The 15,850-nt window shown below is 39.9% G+C and overlaps 1 protein-coding gene across 2 annotated transcripts; it reads right to left on the reverse strand.

Annotated features, from left to right (window-relative positions):
* Positions 1-1,874: 1,874 nt before the first annotated feature.
* Positions 1,875-15,230, reverse strand: ak2 (adenylate kinase 2). Of its 2 annotated transcripts, XM_084378606.1 has the most exons (7): positions 15,033-15,230; positions 12,842-12,967; positions 11,080-11,190; positions 9,714-9,808; positions 7,402-7,474; positions 5,343-5,562; positions 1,875-2,105 (listed from the first exon to the last, which is right to left on the reverse strand). In XM_084378606.1, the coding sequence occupies exons 1-7, from the start codon at positions 15,129-15,131 to the stop codon at positions 2,098-2,100; spliced, it is 732 nt and encodes a 243-aa protein (XP_084234732.1). In that variant the 5' UTR covers positions 15,132-15,230; the 3' UTR covers positions 1,875-2,097. The 2 variants fall into 2 exon arrangements, with proteins under 2 accessions (XP_084234732.1, XP_084234731.1); XM_084378605.1 differs by lacking the exon at positions 1,875-2,105 and having other exon boundaries at positions 3,409-5,562.
* Between the last annotated feature and the right edge of the window lie 620 nt (positions 15,231-15,850).

Raw genomic sequence — 15,850 nt, forward strand, 5'->3', positions numbered from 1 at the left:
GAAAGCCCCGGTCGGTGACGTCACTCCGTACACAATACGGAAACCCCACCCCGTGGCGTCACCTCCCCCTCCGGACGTTCATTTAGCGTTGACTGTAAAAGTCAGTGATATGAAGTGTTACCAACAAACATATTAATAACATTATATTAAACATATTCGTCTTTTAAAGGAATAATACAACTGATCCTGGAGGAAACAGATATTTTACCTCACAGATACTTTATTTCAAACAAGGCTAAGGAAGTACGTTTAAAATTTTTACATAAAATATACCCTATTAAATGTCTTTTTATAGCTATTTTTATTGATTTCCATTTAAAATCATATGTTAAAAAATGTTTTCTGTGATAAATTCAGTGCATCATTCGTTGTTGTCGTTGATTTGTGAACATTGTCCATTTTTCCAAAGTCCCTCGACACTGTTCCTCTTGAGATCTCATCCTGTGAGCTAACTGCTCCATATCATATATTTCAGTCACCATTTTCACCCATTTTTTCTTGTGTTGGTGGTTCAGCACTACACCATCTCCTTGTAAAGGCCTGTCTGCAGGCCGCCAACAAGATTTTCGACAAATATCTGTCTTCTCTAAACACAGTATCTCCTATAAGAGAACCAAAGTACAGTGCTTAACCTGATTTAGGAATATCATAGCCCAGCCTGTTAACTGTCTTCTTGTTGCTATGTTGATGTGTCTTGTTCTTTTCAATAATAATTTTTTTAAAAAGAGTATATTGTGAAACCAAACTTGTGTGTGTGTGTTGGAAAGAGGAGACAGAAGGAAACTAATGTGGTGTTTTGTTTATGGTGTCAAATAAACAAACTGCAGCTTGACAACAGATGATAGCATCTGTAACTTGGTGACTTACATCCTTTGACATCTCTCACATTCATTTCTATGTGGATAATCTGAACTCATCTGTTTCATTATATTCATTGTCTAGGCCCTCCATTGACTGGTTTATAAATGATTTCAAACTGTTTTTCTCATCACAGAAGAAAAAAATAATTAGCAAGATTGTAATTAAGGTAGATTTAGACATCATTTTGATTTAAGGTCCTGATTTTGGCTCTTTGATGTCTCTGCTCCACTTTGTCATTTTATTTTCTGTGCGTTGAGTTAGATGTTTGCTTAAGCTTTATAATTATGTATTTATTTTTATATAAACCCCAATATTACATTTTATTTTTCTTTATCCTCATCTAGGCTTTTTTTGTACCATTTGTATACAATACTCAAAATTAGTAAGGGATATTGGGATATCGGTGCATATATGTCGAATTAAATGTGTCCCATTATACTTGGGGACCAAAAACATTCACAAAACACAATAAAAATTCAGATGTGTTACAGAATAATCAAGTGAAACACTAAAATACCTTATATCAACCAATTTTGAGAAGTGTATATCCTCTACGATATATCATGCGTTTTGTACGTTCCCAATTGTTCAATAACAAAAAAGGTAAAAAGGTAAAGTCTCTAATATTTAGCTAAGACTGCCAATTTAAAAAGGTGCAATATGGAAGAATTTTGTTGAAATTAATAGCAGAATGTAAAGAAATACATGTTTTAAGTCCAAGAGACACAGTATCTACTGAAGTTAGCATGCTAACCAGCTAATCCCGATCCAAAGCTCCCATGTAGCAGTGTAAACAACAACAACAAGACTCCCCCACTGCCCAGGCTAAATGAGCTAACAAGCTAACGACATCAACAGTTAGCATCAATTAGCGGTTATTCTGGTTATATGCTGACCCCTATTTGTTTGGAATAAAGATTCAACAAGTGGCTCATTCTTACATACAGCACCTTTAAACTTCAGTCGGTGAATCAGGTAAAAAAAATAAAACAATGTGCACAGAAAGTCATGACTGTAGGAAAGCATGAGGTTTATTGGGAGGGGAAAACATGAAGAATATGACAATAAGCTTTTCAATTACAATCCCCACAGCATTGCAAAATTAACCTAAACTTAGTTAGTCTAATTCCCCTCGATTTTCTGACCCCCCCTCCTCCTCCAGCCATCTGTCCACCCGCCCGAGATCTTTTGCCAACTCCAGTCCTTCGCCTCGGTGAAAATGGAGCAGCTCAGGATTCAACCAGCTGGAAGACAAGGGAGAGAGAAAGGGGAAGGAAAGGTTTTTTTTTTTTTTTTTTTAAATGCAACAAGCCACGACTAATAATACTTTTTTGGTCATTTAAATGTTGGAACTGTCCATCTCCGAGTGCAATTAGGGAGCCAGCGTTCACTTTAAAGTGCACATTCATAAGTCACATTCATTTATGGGCGAACAATAACCCAACATTTCATTTCATGATTAAATCTTCACATTCACAGCTTTCAAAAAGTGACACTTTAAAAAAAGAAAAGGGGAACTAAGGTATCATTGAGCACAGGACAGAATATTAAAGGAAATTTAGCATGAAATCGTCTGGTTGAGTCGATTTAAGACTGAAATCTGCCTACTGGGACTGCTGAACATCTGCTATTGTTTTTCATCACCACAGCCCCCTGAGAGAACAGAAACACATCAGTATTCGAGGGAAGGTGCGGGCGACACAGTCTGCATGCAAGATGTTTCCACTGAACACAAACACCAGGTGACTACAGAGCTGGAGAGGAAACTAATAGGTCAAGGAGGAACGGAAGGATTCAAGGACAAAAACACAGGAGTGTCCAGAGGCCGAGCCAGTTATTACAGCTGGAAACACATGACTTCTGTTGATAAATTTAGGCCGATTACTCTTTTTTTCCCACGACTTCCATCGTGCCAGCAAGTATCAAATCAAGAATATATAAATGGAACAAATGGAGGTTATAAGACACCTCTGGGAGCAGCAGAAACAAAAGCCTGAAATCAAAACATTTCCGAAAGGGAATTTGTTTTTAGATTTGAATGTCCGATGTCCTTCGCTTTTTTTTTTGTCTTTGATCCAGTTCACTTCACACAAACTGTGACGTCAGTGCTGCTGTTAGCACGCAAGACACAAACTACCATCTTTAACCGTCAGTGCCACTGATACAAAAGTTAATCAACATGAGTGCAAGTGCATTTAACCAACTGGCCTCTTAACTCTGGACACTGATGTGAAAACACATTTACCTAATTTACAACAAAAGAAACTTCACGACAGAAACAAGGGACTTCATTAAAAGTGCTTTACATTTCAGTACAAAGATCCTGCGATTACTTTTTTTGTAAGATGCCATTTTATACGAGCAGGACTAAAATGACTAGTGACGCACCGATCCGATTCAAATAGCTGGATTTTGATTTGTTTGCACTAGTCTGACTCATACTGGATTAATTTTGTCCTGAATGTGTTTATATCGTTTACATATTCATTTAAAGCAATGTTTAAGTCAAGCCAAATGTCACCAGTTGATAATTCTCAGTCGTGGTGATAAATTTACCGACTCCTCTCACCTTCTCATTTGATACATATCCATTATAGGCACGTTAACAATATTGGAAAAATATCAAGGCTACATGTTCACAGCTTGGTCTCAGTCATATACAGCAACCGAAAACTAGATCACATCATCTAAACCAGGGATGACATGTCACATCCATTATCCAACATAACAATTAATAAAAGACTCGGGTGTGCCTCTTTACAGCTCGGCGTGCAAAAATTCAATAATCAGCGCTCCCACTGAAAAGATTCTGACTCTAGTGTCTCAGAAAAACTTCAGAAAAGTTTAAAACTAAAATTTGTAAACCTTCCAAAGCCAGTAATGGTGTTGAGCCACTGTGAGCTAACATTAGACCCTTTATGTCTACAGCTATAAAAACACTGAGCAGTCAGTAAAGTGCATATTGATTTTGCAGTATCAATCAAATACTGACTTAATTTTCAACCAGTACAGACTCTCAAACGTTCAAGAGGTCATTCATGGAGTCAGAGAGTGAGAGCAGTATTGAGCCAATGAGGAGGAAGAGACAGCAGGTTATAGTGAGGGATGAATGAATGAAGGGAAGTATAAACGTTTCACTGGACACAGTAACACACTGATTTGTCAGTTTGCATCTGCAGCAGAGAAGATTTTCTTATGAGTGACATAAAATCAGTCTCTTCTACAGCCTGCTATATATTGACCAAAGTCTATCTCTGGGCTTCCTTCCCCCACAGACAAAATCAAGATTATTGAAAGTATGCCGAATTAGCTATTAGCAGTTCCTGTTTGTAATGTTCCCATGGATGTAAACAAAACCATCACTGGATTGTGTTAATATGGCAGGAAACTTAAAAACGTGATGTTTCTAAGGCAAGTTCTGCCGTTATAAGGAACATCTTTTTTCTATGATTTCTGAACAGATTTATGGACTTTTAATGGCAAATTGCCTCATGTGTCAAACTAATGTCCTGTTTACAGAACACCTGCATGCAACGGTGGCTTTCACCACATGTGGTCTCTTTGGCTCTACTGCCCTCCTTTAACTCTCTTGCACACCTGGTGAGGCACTCTAACAGTTTGAAAAACTTTTAAATAGACTATGATAAAACTGTCATACATTTCATATATCTCGATAATTAAATGCGAGGCAAATTACACATTTTAGATGTCAGGTCCTATTAACTGCAGTTCCATCAGCCCTGTCTTAAGATTTTTTTTCCTTCAAACTGTTAACAGTCATTGCAGTTTTATGACACATCGTTAAAACCAACAGCTTTGCTTCTCTGTCAGTGCACTTAAAACCAATCTGACAAAATTTAAGGCCACTGAAAATGACTTCCAGATGGGAAATGTCAGATGCTTCTAATGTGTTTGTACCTCTGAGGAAACAAAGGAGGAGGAAATACATCTGATAGGGAAAAACAGGGGATCTACTGTAAGTGCTAGAGAATCAGAGACTGAGGAAGAGAAAAGGGCAAAGTCATCGATTAAACAAGAGCAAACCTGTCCAGCGAAGGCAAACAATATGCGACAAACGTCAATATTTTTAAGCACATCTGATGAAAAGCATCTCTAGAGTAGTGCGTGGCATTCCGCTCTGCTAAATGTCAAAATCTTATATGGTCGAAAGGCAGACGCAGCAGCATGGTGCTAAGCGTTGTGTTGTGGTTATTGATCAGTTCCCTTTCATGCTTGATTTTGTGATGAAGAGTAACAAAAATACATCTTTTAATCCTTTCTGTTTCTACAACAGGGATCAAACCAGCTGAAGTGCTGACGCCACACTGAGTATCCATCTTCAAAGTTACATTTTGTTGCCGCTGTGACACTCGATCGACTCTTGTATAATCTCCACCGTTGGGGGGAAGAAAGAACCCGTTGGAGGGGATACAGGAAGGATGGAAAAAAGGGCTTTTAAATGAAGAACACTTGGTCTTTACAGGCGGTGGCACGGGCGGGGGCTTCCGTAGCAGCGGAGAAGGCAGCTACAATGGCGGCAAAGACGACGTTTGGGCTCTTAGCGGCGTCGATGGCCGTGTGCAGGCCCCTGGCGCTGTAGTAGTTCACCAGAGGGACGGTTTGCCGGTGGTAGGCGTCCAGGCGGGAGCGCAGCGTCGTCTCGTTGTCGTCGCTGCGGCGGATGAGAGGCTCGCCTGTCAACTGAGTGAGAGAAAAGATGGGATTAGAGAGAGACAGTAAAACCTGAACAACAACGCTTGCAGTTTCAACCTGTTTCTACAATTAGGTCAAGGCTCTCATCTCACTTTCCTTCTCTCACACACGTTACTTGTTACTGTGCTGAAATCTTTGTCTTAGAACAGAAGCTTTTGGAAATCCTCCTTTCCCAGTCAGGGGATTGAGTGTCACCGTGTGCTGCTTTGTTTGGAGAGTAAGTAAAAAGGTAAGGAAGTTTGGTAAGTATGGAAGCCCTGATCCAATCCATCAGATCGGCATCTGAACTAAACCAGGCCGTAAAAATCGGAGCAGGTATCAGCCAATCTGACCGATCCACATTAAATATAGTTTCTTTGTCTATGTTATTATAAAATGTAGAGTTTTCGCTATTAGTTACACTCATTCAGTCACAGCGGCACAACAGCAATACCTGGCCTCATGTTACATCACATAAAATAAGTTCCACACAGCTTTAAAGTACAGCGAGTACAGCGAGTTGAAACCAGATGGAACAAGGGGCACTCAGGGCCTCATTTTCACGGTGGTGCAGTGACCAGCGCAGGCAGCACTCCTTCAGTTCCGCATTTTCCTGACCTTAAAATTGGCTTTGCACGTCTCTGTAGTATTTTGGTGCCCAGCAAAGAGCTCATGGTGCACAGGTGGGACAAAAGGCCACGGATCAGACTTTGCACTGAGGATACAATCTGATGATTTTGTCAAAAAGAGCAAACAAAATACTTGAAGAAAAAACGTGTAGCAACGTGAGCATCATTACATCACAGAATCTTGCTTTGGTGCCAGACTGTGGTGACAGCTGTATTGAAGTCTATGGGATAAGCATGCAGAAACGCACTAAGACCCGACACATCTACGTCGTATGACTTCTGATGAGTACACACTTCAGAGAGTAGGGTAATGACTGAAAATGAAGGCAGACTGGCGATCCTGGCACCACTGCTATCTGCTTTCAAATGAATGAGTAAACTAGGGCAGCACAGCAAAATGTTTTTGCTGCATTAAAGCCAGACGTTAAGAGTCCTGAACTTGATAAATACTAACAGTGTTGCCACTCACGTCTTTCTGACAATCAGTGGCCTACTGTGACATCACAGGCATAGCCTCTATATAACTACTCATGGTATCAATTCATGTAAGTTTGCATATTGCAGAAAACCAAAATATTTCATATAACGCATCCTGTGTTGGCTGCTACTCTGAGGAAAATGGAAAGGGCTCTGTCTGTCATTGTGACAAGACCATTAATAACACCACTTAGAAACACTGGGCGGGAGAGTGTCTGTTTCCACTTTAATGTATGACCATAGCTGTGCTTTTTTTTTTAATACAAGTGTAAACATTTTCATCTGACATTAGCATAGCCACTCTTTAAAACACATCAGGAAAGCCTGATGTAATCATCACCTTTGAAAAAACATTTAGTCCCATCAATAAATCAATAAACCTCCCACTCGGTGCCACCACCAAGCAGAAAGCTTCTCTAATGGAGTAAAATATACTGGATGTTCTTCCCAGATAGTCTGAATTCTCTTCTCTAACGCTAAGTCTCTTCCTGTACATCAACTCCTTTGTGGCGCATTTAGAGTTAATAAGATGAGTCAAAGGATGATGGGCTTTTCACAGAAACATCTCAGTGTATTTAATTCAGAGTAAATGTCCCAAACATTTTATACATTCTGAATACGTCAAAGCACTTAAGTCTGAAGCTGGCTGATTGTCACCAATTTCCAGCCTGGCAGTGATTTTAGGTAGGAGGCATTTTCGACAGAAGTGGTTTCTAAGTGGGTTGATAACGAAACTACTTACGTCATCCTTCATGGGCTCTTTGGGGGGGTTAAACTCCTCGTGGTAGGAGCGGCCACTCGGCTGATGAATTAGTCTGGGGAAATGGAGGGGAGACGGTGAGGAGGACAGGACAAGGACAGAAAAGGAATCAAGAGTGAGAGCAGAGGAGGAGGACAGATGAGGGTTACACAGCCACAGTGACTCACTAACTACTTAACTGTCCTTTTCACAGCCCACACGCTGCCCTTGTCCTACTTGGGCTTGGAACGGCAGCAGCCTCTTCCTCACAAAAGGACCCCCGCCGACAGAAAGATGGCCCTTTACAAAATCTTCTATTAAGTGTGTCATTGAATAATGTATTGTGAAGAAAAAGGACGAACACTGTGCTGCAATAACAAACGCAGTGAATGATTTCACAGCACACATTTTTCTAAAGCGCTGACACGTGTTCAGCCGAAGGCCTCTGAAATGTGTGGGTCAGCCTAAAATCAGAGCGCAGCATGTCGTATTAAACCGTTACATAAATAATGATTTGTGGCACAGCGAGGCAGAGATGGAAACGTACCAGGAAACAACAACAACACACTGCCAATTAAGTTGTTAGAAGGTTTGCAACTTTCTCTTCAGTTCTCTCTTTTGCCTCAACCTGTAGAGCTTACATAAGTGAAACAGTGCCAGGTTTCACCAGAAAGTGGGACGGCGATTTATCAAAGCGTCTTTGTGTAATAAGTGGCAACTGTTGGTTGCTGCTTGATTCGCTTGTGGAAAAAACGGACCCACTGAACAGGGTGAGGTTAAAGACAAAACCAGAGGCCTGTACTACGAAGCAAGTTGAACATACTCAGGATATCTTTACGTTATCTGTTGTGACCTTGAACCTAACAATCACACCAAGCATTCACGCGACTGTGGTAATCGAATCAACCCAGGTTTTCCACAACTAGACATGAGTGAGTTCAAGTCTGGCAGTACACTTGTAGCGAATGGTGTCTCTGTCAGTCCCACGCTACGCCCCGGTCAGTAGGCAGGATTTTTTTTTTTTTCTGGTTTTCCCACTGATGTCCTCCTGCTGCAGAGTTTCCTGATGGACAGATAGCTTTACCTGTAGTTTAAATAAAAGCTAACTGCTGCTATGAGCTACTTAGCTGTTCTGACATGACATCTGATGATGTATTGACAGAAACCTTGGATTTCTAAGAATTGTTTCAGACGGGCTGCATGCAAACACTTTCAGTTTAGAAACTACAGTGAAGATTTCCACAGTCCACAGCTACGTCAGTGGTTTAGGAGAATGAGTCAACGCCATTTTGTTGTAAAGCTACACAAATAATTTCCATCAGCAAGAGGGTGAGGGGATAATGACTAAACTTTCATTTTTGGTTGAACTGTTGCTTTAATGACTACACAGTCCTTTCATATCCATGCTGCGATGATAAAAGAGGAACATTAACAGTATTCTTTTCTGTCAGACCTGCATCAGAAACAGTTTCACACTGTTGTTTCGAGACTGAATAACTCTGGTCACCTTTATTTGTCCCACTCTAACATCTCTACTTTCACAGCCAGCATACACGTTTATTTCAATTGTGCCAGCGCAGTGAGCACTAGACATAAATCAGCTGGTGGATATATTAAATTAAGAGTGGCCTCACCATTTGTCTCCATCTCTTCTAAAGGTCAGCACTGTCGAGACGGTTTTCAATTGATCGACATCAACATAACAACTGAAAGCACACAAGGATTGCTAACTGATTTTTGTTCTGAAATGTTGATATGAACACTGGTGTGACTTGTTGTTGAAAGCTTTCTGAACCTCTTCACGTTTTAATAGAGCTGTGTGTCAACTTTGAACTGATGTATTGGTTCCTGGCTCCTACAAGGAGATGCCACTCCGAATACCACGGCAATTATTCATCACAATAAAATCATGCGTTTTAAACTGTAAATGTGAGCTCCATGAAAAGTTTCCCCACACAGTTTAAAAGTACAACCAGGCTCTGAGCAGCTCCAGTATTCAGCACGTTTCATCAGGGACGGACACGTCGACTTCTTTAAGAATTCAACCTGCGACCTTCCAGCCGCAGGACGCTCTCAAAACCCTTCAGGCCACCTTCGCTGCTAATCGCATGCTTTCACGCTCCACTTCTCTCCAACATTATCTCACTGACCCAGACTCCTCTGTTCACATGAATCAGCCTACCTGCCCGGCTGGATTTAACACGCCGACAGAATGAGAAGCTGCTCGGCCAAAAGGAAAAAGCAGCATCATGGGGATATGAAACAGATTGAATCCTTTCTCCGGTCTTGAATAATTAATTCTCTCTCACTCCTACCTGCCACAGATCCTGCGGACCAACAGAGAGTCATCGACGCCGAACTCGATCACAGAGTCCAGCTTCTCGTGTCTCTTGTCCAACAAGTCATCCAGCTGGAAGAAGAAAACACAGGGAGTCAAACATGTGGCCTGACCGATATCCATGTTTCAGTACAAAAAGCTCTTCCTTTCTTTCCTATAATGACTGAATGGCTAAGATGATAAATTATATAAAAATATATTGCTGTGGTGCCGAATTAAAAATGTGAATTTCCAAACTAATATGTGCAGTATATCTGATCACATTTTAGTAGAAAACCGCTCTGTTCCTATTTTTCATGTTAATTTGCAGGAAACATCTTCCTTTATCTTTCATGAAGCTGTTTTTGCTTTTGATACACCAAAGGAAAAAATATGTGAAATTGTGAAGGTGCATTCTAGGCGATAATGGGACAGGGACCATATAGAAAAAAGAAAGTGAAAGAAAAAAATTTGACTGGGAAAGACTGCCATCTGTCTCCCAAAAAGGGGCATAGCTTTTGCAATAATACCACTTTTAATTTGAGAAGTAACTTTAACCATCATGAATTTTATTAATTTGTTAGTGAAAATGAAAGAATCCAGAACTTTCTGATCCTGTAAAGTAATTTAGCCGTTTTATTCAAAGTAGCTAAAGTGTGCAAGGTGATATTTCAACAGTTTGTCCTGCTGCTATTGTGGCTGTTTTTTAAATTGTGATGTTGGTGTGAACTGTTACAGAAAAGTAATTAAAGTATTTCTGTACCAATAACTATTTTCAGTTCATTTGTAGATTATTTTCTCGATTCATTGATTAGTTATTTGGTTTATAAAATGTCAGAAGATAGTGAAAATTGTCGATCATTGTTTCCATAAGCTCAAGATGACGTACTTAGATGCCTTGTTTCGTCCACAACCCAGATATTCAGTTTACTGTCATAGTAAAGAAACCAGAAAATATTCACATGTAGGAAGCTGGAAGTTTCTCAAACAAATTAACTGATAATCAAATTACTTGCCAATAAATTTAAAAAGTTCAGAACTAACTGATTAATCGTTGTTGCTCTACATTTAAGTCTTTATTGCACCTAATCTAAATTAAATCTGAAACTAACAAACTTAAAGAAACGGTTCCAAATTTTGGGAAAACACAACTCTTTACTTTCTTAAAGAGGGTTTAATAAGAAGATAAATCCCACTCGTGGATATCATGTACGGAGCTAAAGCCAGGACACAGACACAAAGACTGAAGATGGGGGGAAATAGCCAGCCTGGCTCCATCTTTTGTGACCTAATCAGTTTTACTCAGCGTGATTTTGTTTCACATGATAACAACAGAAAGCAACAGAATCAAATTAAATCCTGACCATCTCCGCTTGTTTGACTGTGCGAGGGAACCCGTCCAACAGGAAGCCTTTTTTGCAGGCCGACGTGTCCAGGTTCTTCTCTATGAGCTCCACGACCATCTCATCGCTGACCTGCAAGACACAACAAAGATAACACAACATGTTGAAACAGTTCAGTTGCGTCTGATACGCGTGCTACACAGTGAATTTCCTTCATTACAATAAAAGGAGTCATTATATCTAAAGACAACAAACAGACTTGTTGATGCTGTGGATTTTTGAGCAAACAGCTCTGAGGAAATGAGAAATTAGTCACAGGAGGAGAACGAGTTATAAAACAAAGTGTGCATAGATAACAGATACAGTACTGTGCACACACACAAATACAGAACACACACAATAAGAGATTAGAAATGTGATGAAAGGTCAGACAGGGACACATTGCACTGGATTTTTATTGAAGCATATAATAATAAAACAATTTTAAAAGCAGTGCGTTTTTTTTATTAGTATTTTTTTTATTGTGAGGCAACCACTGAATTGCCTGTCCTTAGCATAACCAGGATTATGCAGTGAAGCAAACCTGTACCCCTCATTTTGGCCAGGCAGAAGTAGTTAACTTCCTAGTTAGTCGACAGAATAATAGAAACATCTGCATAAGAGAGCTCTGGCTCTGACAGAGCGTGAGAGGCTGGGAAACGATAACAGGAGAAATCACAGGGGGTACCACCTGCTTGGATGCCTGGACGATGAGACAGGGACAGCTTGACAATCGCCAGGCGTCTTTTCTGCTCTGAGTTAAAGTTTTTTCACATCGAGGCGTTTAGACCACGCCTGCAATAACACAAGGCACTCCAGGCATCAAAAAAATGCCAGCCCAGTTGCCAGGATATAATAAAATAAGATGTTCCTTTATTGATCCCCCTTGGGAGAATGTTAGCAGTTAATGTTACTGCAAACCACAGATACAACCCCAACTAAGTGGTTTTTGAGCTCAGATCATAAGCACATCGCTGTGACAAGAGAGTGATAGAAAATTCAACGTAAACAGACGTAAAGTTGCAACATAAATAAACATTCAGTTTGAACTTATCCATGGTTTTGCAGAAACGTTCTTGCTGAACATTTGTTGGCTTACTGCCCGTGGAAAACAACTAGGAAACAAAGCCTCTCACAGCAAAAACTGTGTTCTGCTGATGAATTGTATTGCGATATACAGAGAGCTGTTTCTAATATTTTGACAACCTCATTTATATCGATTAGGAACTGAGTGCTGAGTGAGCATAGGAGCCGCAGGTTCTGAACGTGCAGAAACCTGAGATTTAACACTCGTACAGGATTAATAAAGACGCACTGTGTCTGCACAGCTTCACCGTTACAGAAGAATTAAAGAGACTGAATAATAAAGAACAGACAGAGTCAATAAACAAGGTACAAGCTAAATTAATTCAGTCATTTAACCTGCAATTTTGCCTCCATTAGCAGATTCCACTTTATGCAAATATCTCAATTAGTATTACTTTTCCTCTGTTTATGGCTGAGCTCCAACTTGAAGGAATGAAAAACTTTGCCGTCTCACAGTTCAGGAACTTGTCTTCAAATATCAGTGGAAGCCATCTTAGTGTTAAAATGTCACTGAAGACAAATAAACATGAGGGATGTAGTCATGTGGGGATGAACATAGAGGGTTGCAAAGTCAACACGGAGCCTCAGAGAGGACAAAGGAGCAGAGGAAGAAAAACACACGCAGAGACCATGAGAAGCAGATGAGCGGAGATTTTACCAGCTTGCCAGCGTCCATGGTCTGCTTGAGCCTCTTGCCGAGCTCGGAGCCTGAAGCCACCATCGCCCTCAACATGTCTCCGGTGGCCAGGTGGCAAACGCAGTACTTCTCTGCCAGCCGAGGGGCCTGAGGGGAGAGGGAAGAGATCATTCGAGTTAAAAAATAAATGATTAGAGTTTTAAATTATCATCACCAAACAGAGAAATGAATAAAAAGTTTGGCAGTGGATTTCAACTCTGTTCTACCCACTGATGCTGTCAGAGAGCCAACCACCTGCACTGCTGGCTGGTAAAAGCATGAAAACAAAAAGGAGTTTGAATGTTTTAGCTTTGAGGCCAAAGAGTTTTCAGCAGCAGAGATTATAAATCTGATTATAGCTACGCACGCACACTGAACTTCATCCAAACCACCTCTTTGGCTGATGAGTCCAATAGATAAAGTGAACAACCTTTCTATTAGGCAAACTAAAGGTGAAACCCAGACTCTCTAGTTAATTTTATCAATTAATATAATTGTGGTCATATCATCGATATTGGCATGAGGAGTAGAACTGTAGCAATTAGTTGATTTAAAGATTAGTAACTCAAAATAAAATTCTCAACTTTTTTTGAATAATCAATGGACCGTTTCAGTCATTTTCCCAGCAAAAAATGTCAAACATTTGCTGGCTCCGGCTTCTAAAATGTGAGGGTTTGCTGCTTTTCTTTGTCATTTATGACATTAAATGAGGAGTCTTTGTTTTGTACTGTTAATTATTAACAGTTATTCATTTTTAGATGATCAAGTCATCGATTTAAGCTCTAAAAACTAAAACAGGTGAATCTAAAAAGGGATTTAATAAGTGAGTGTTTCACTGACAGAAATGACTCAGACCAGATAACAGCATGGCTGAAAGAAAGAAAGGACAGAAGACACAAAAATGTTCCTGTGAACATGCATGTATCACTGAGAGTACTACACAATGTGAAGATGTCACAAGACGGACTGAAGGAGGTCATTGTGACATTTCTTTAATGGTCACATGTCTGTCTCCTAGAATGTTGCAACACAAATACTTCTGAATAATATGATTTTGAAACTGGATTTTTACAGGCCAAAGACAACTAAAATGAAAAATGCAGTACTTTGGCTCTGATGCAGCATCTTTCTCTGTGAGTGGTCACCACTCTGTGCTCTCAGTGTCCACATCCCTATCTGATGTCACAAGTAATAGCCGATCAGCACTGCAGAAAATGGAAATATTGAAGCAAAGTACCTCCAAATTGTACACAAGTGCAGTACTTGAGTAAATTGTAGTTTCTTTTATTGCATCACTGGTTAATCTTTTTCTCTCAACTCAAAGATTTTATTTTTTTTCTCTAAATGTATACTGGGTTTTAATTATCAATCTATGGGATTGACTTCTAGTCAACATTCCACATACGTTTACCAGTTTTTAAACACATAATGGTCCATTCTGATTAAATCCTTTATGGGAACACAGTGTCAACCTGATGTACTGGTTTGACCAAGTTCAACCTGATCTTTCTCTAGTACTTGTGTGTTTTCACATACACACCACTGTACTGTGGTTCTGCCTGCTGATGCTCCACCTGGAAGTCCTTGCACCAACAGTTAAGTTGTTGCTGATGAGTCCATTATGATAAATAGTGGTCTAATTAGTGATTATTTCTGTTGTACATCAATCTGTTGATTATCTTAAACAGTGAAAACGCCAATCATAATTACCTAAACTCTTCTGTTTGTCAGACTAACAATCTACACCCAAATATATTTAATTTTAAATGGCAGACAAAGAAGAAAACCTGATTAATAATCACATTTCAAAGTCAGGAACCACTTTTACTTGATAAAGTCTGAACTACAGACGTGAACAGACCAGGGGACAGAAGCTAACTTTTCACACTGGGGGTATAAAGTGCTAACTTCATCGTGAAACTAAAAAAACAAGCGCTCATACACAGATATTTCCTCTTCCTCGTGAAACTGACGGACTCATTTCAGAATAATACAACCTTGACTTAGTCAGACATGAGCTGTGTTTCTCTGACAGATGGAAGCAGGTAAACCCAGGTAGGTTAGCATTAGCATTAGCTAGGAGTCCGACCATGCGCTAAACGCTGTTTGTCTAAGCTAACACTTAGCAGCTAGCAGCTAGCTCTGTTAGCTTTCCTGGTTGTCTCTCTCTGACCTGAGTCCCCTTCCCGGCTCCGGGTGGTCCGAGCAGGATGGCACGGATCCCCTCCTGCACCTCGGCTATTGCCTCTTTCATCTGCGTGCTGGGGGCCATGTCTGGACCAGGAGAGCACCGGCACAGAAACTTTATTAAAGTCCGTCTGGGTCGCTCTGGTGACACTTCAGCCAAGTTGGCCAGGAGAGGAAGCGTCCCCGCCTCCTTTTTGCCATAAGGATTAAGCCCCGCCCTCTGCCGGGAAATACGGAGTTTGATTGGCAGACAAACTACTTCGTCCGTAATTACGTGCGTTTGATTGGCCACCAGACTGAGCTGTCAGTAATTGTAGAAGCTGATTGGATAAAATTCGTGCGACGCCTCGTTGTGTCACATCCGAGGAAGGGAATGTCCATTGTTTTATATTATATTTTGTTATTTTGAACATTAACAATAAAAAACGAATGGTAATATTATTAACTACCATTTGTTTTATTTATTCATTCATTTTCAAATTACTTTTGTCTTATTTTAGGCTCTAAAGGCTTTAAAAAATGGCCCATAAAAGTCCCATAATCAAATTACAGAAGTTATATTGACTTCACAGTTCAAATAAAAATTTCTATTGAGCATCAGCCTACATTCTTGAGTCTGAAAATGATTTCTGTTCTTTAAAAACAAATAATTCATTATGTCAGCATGGGGAGATTTTGCAATATTATATTATATTATATTATATTATATTATATTATATTATATTATATTGTTTTGAGATATTAAGAATATTTTTAGTGTTTTATAATCTGAACAAATGGGAAGTGAAATGTTGTGAAATGAGT

Source organism: Pagrus pagrus (genome assembly GCF_965226575.1).
Source record: "Pagrus pagrus genome assembly, chromosome: 17".
Lineage (NCBI taxonomy): Eukaryota > Metazoa > Chordata > Actinopteri > Spariformes > Sparidae > Pagrus > Pagrus pagrus.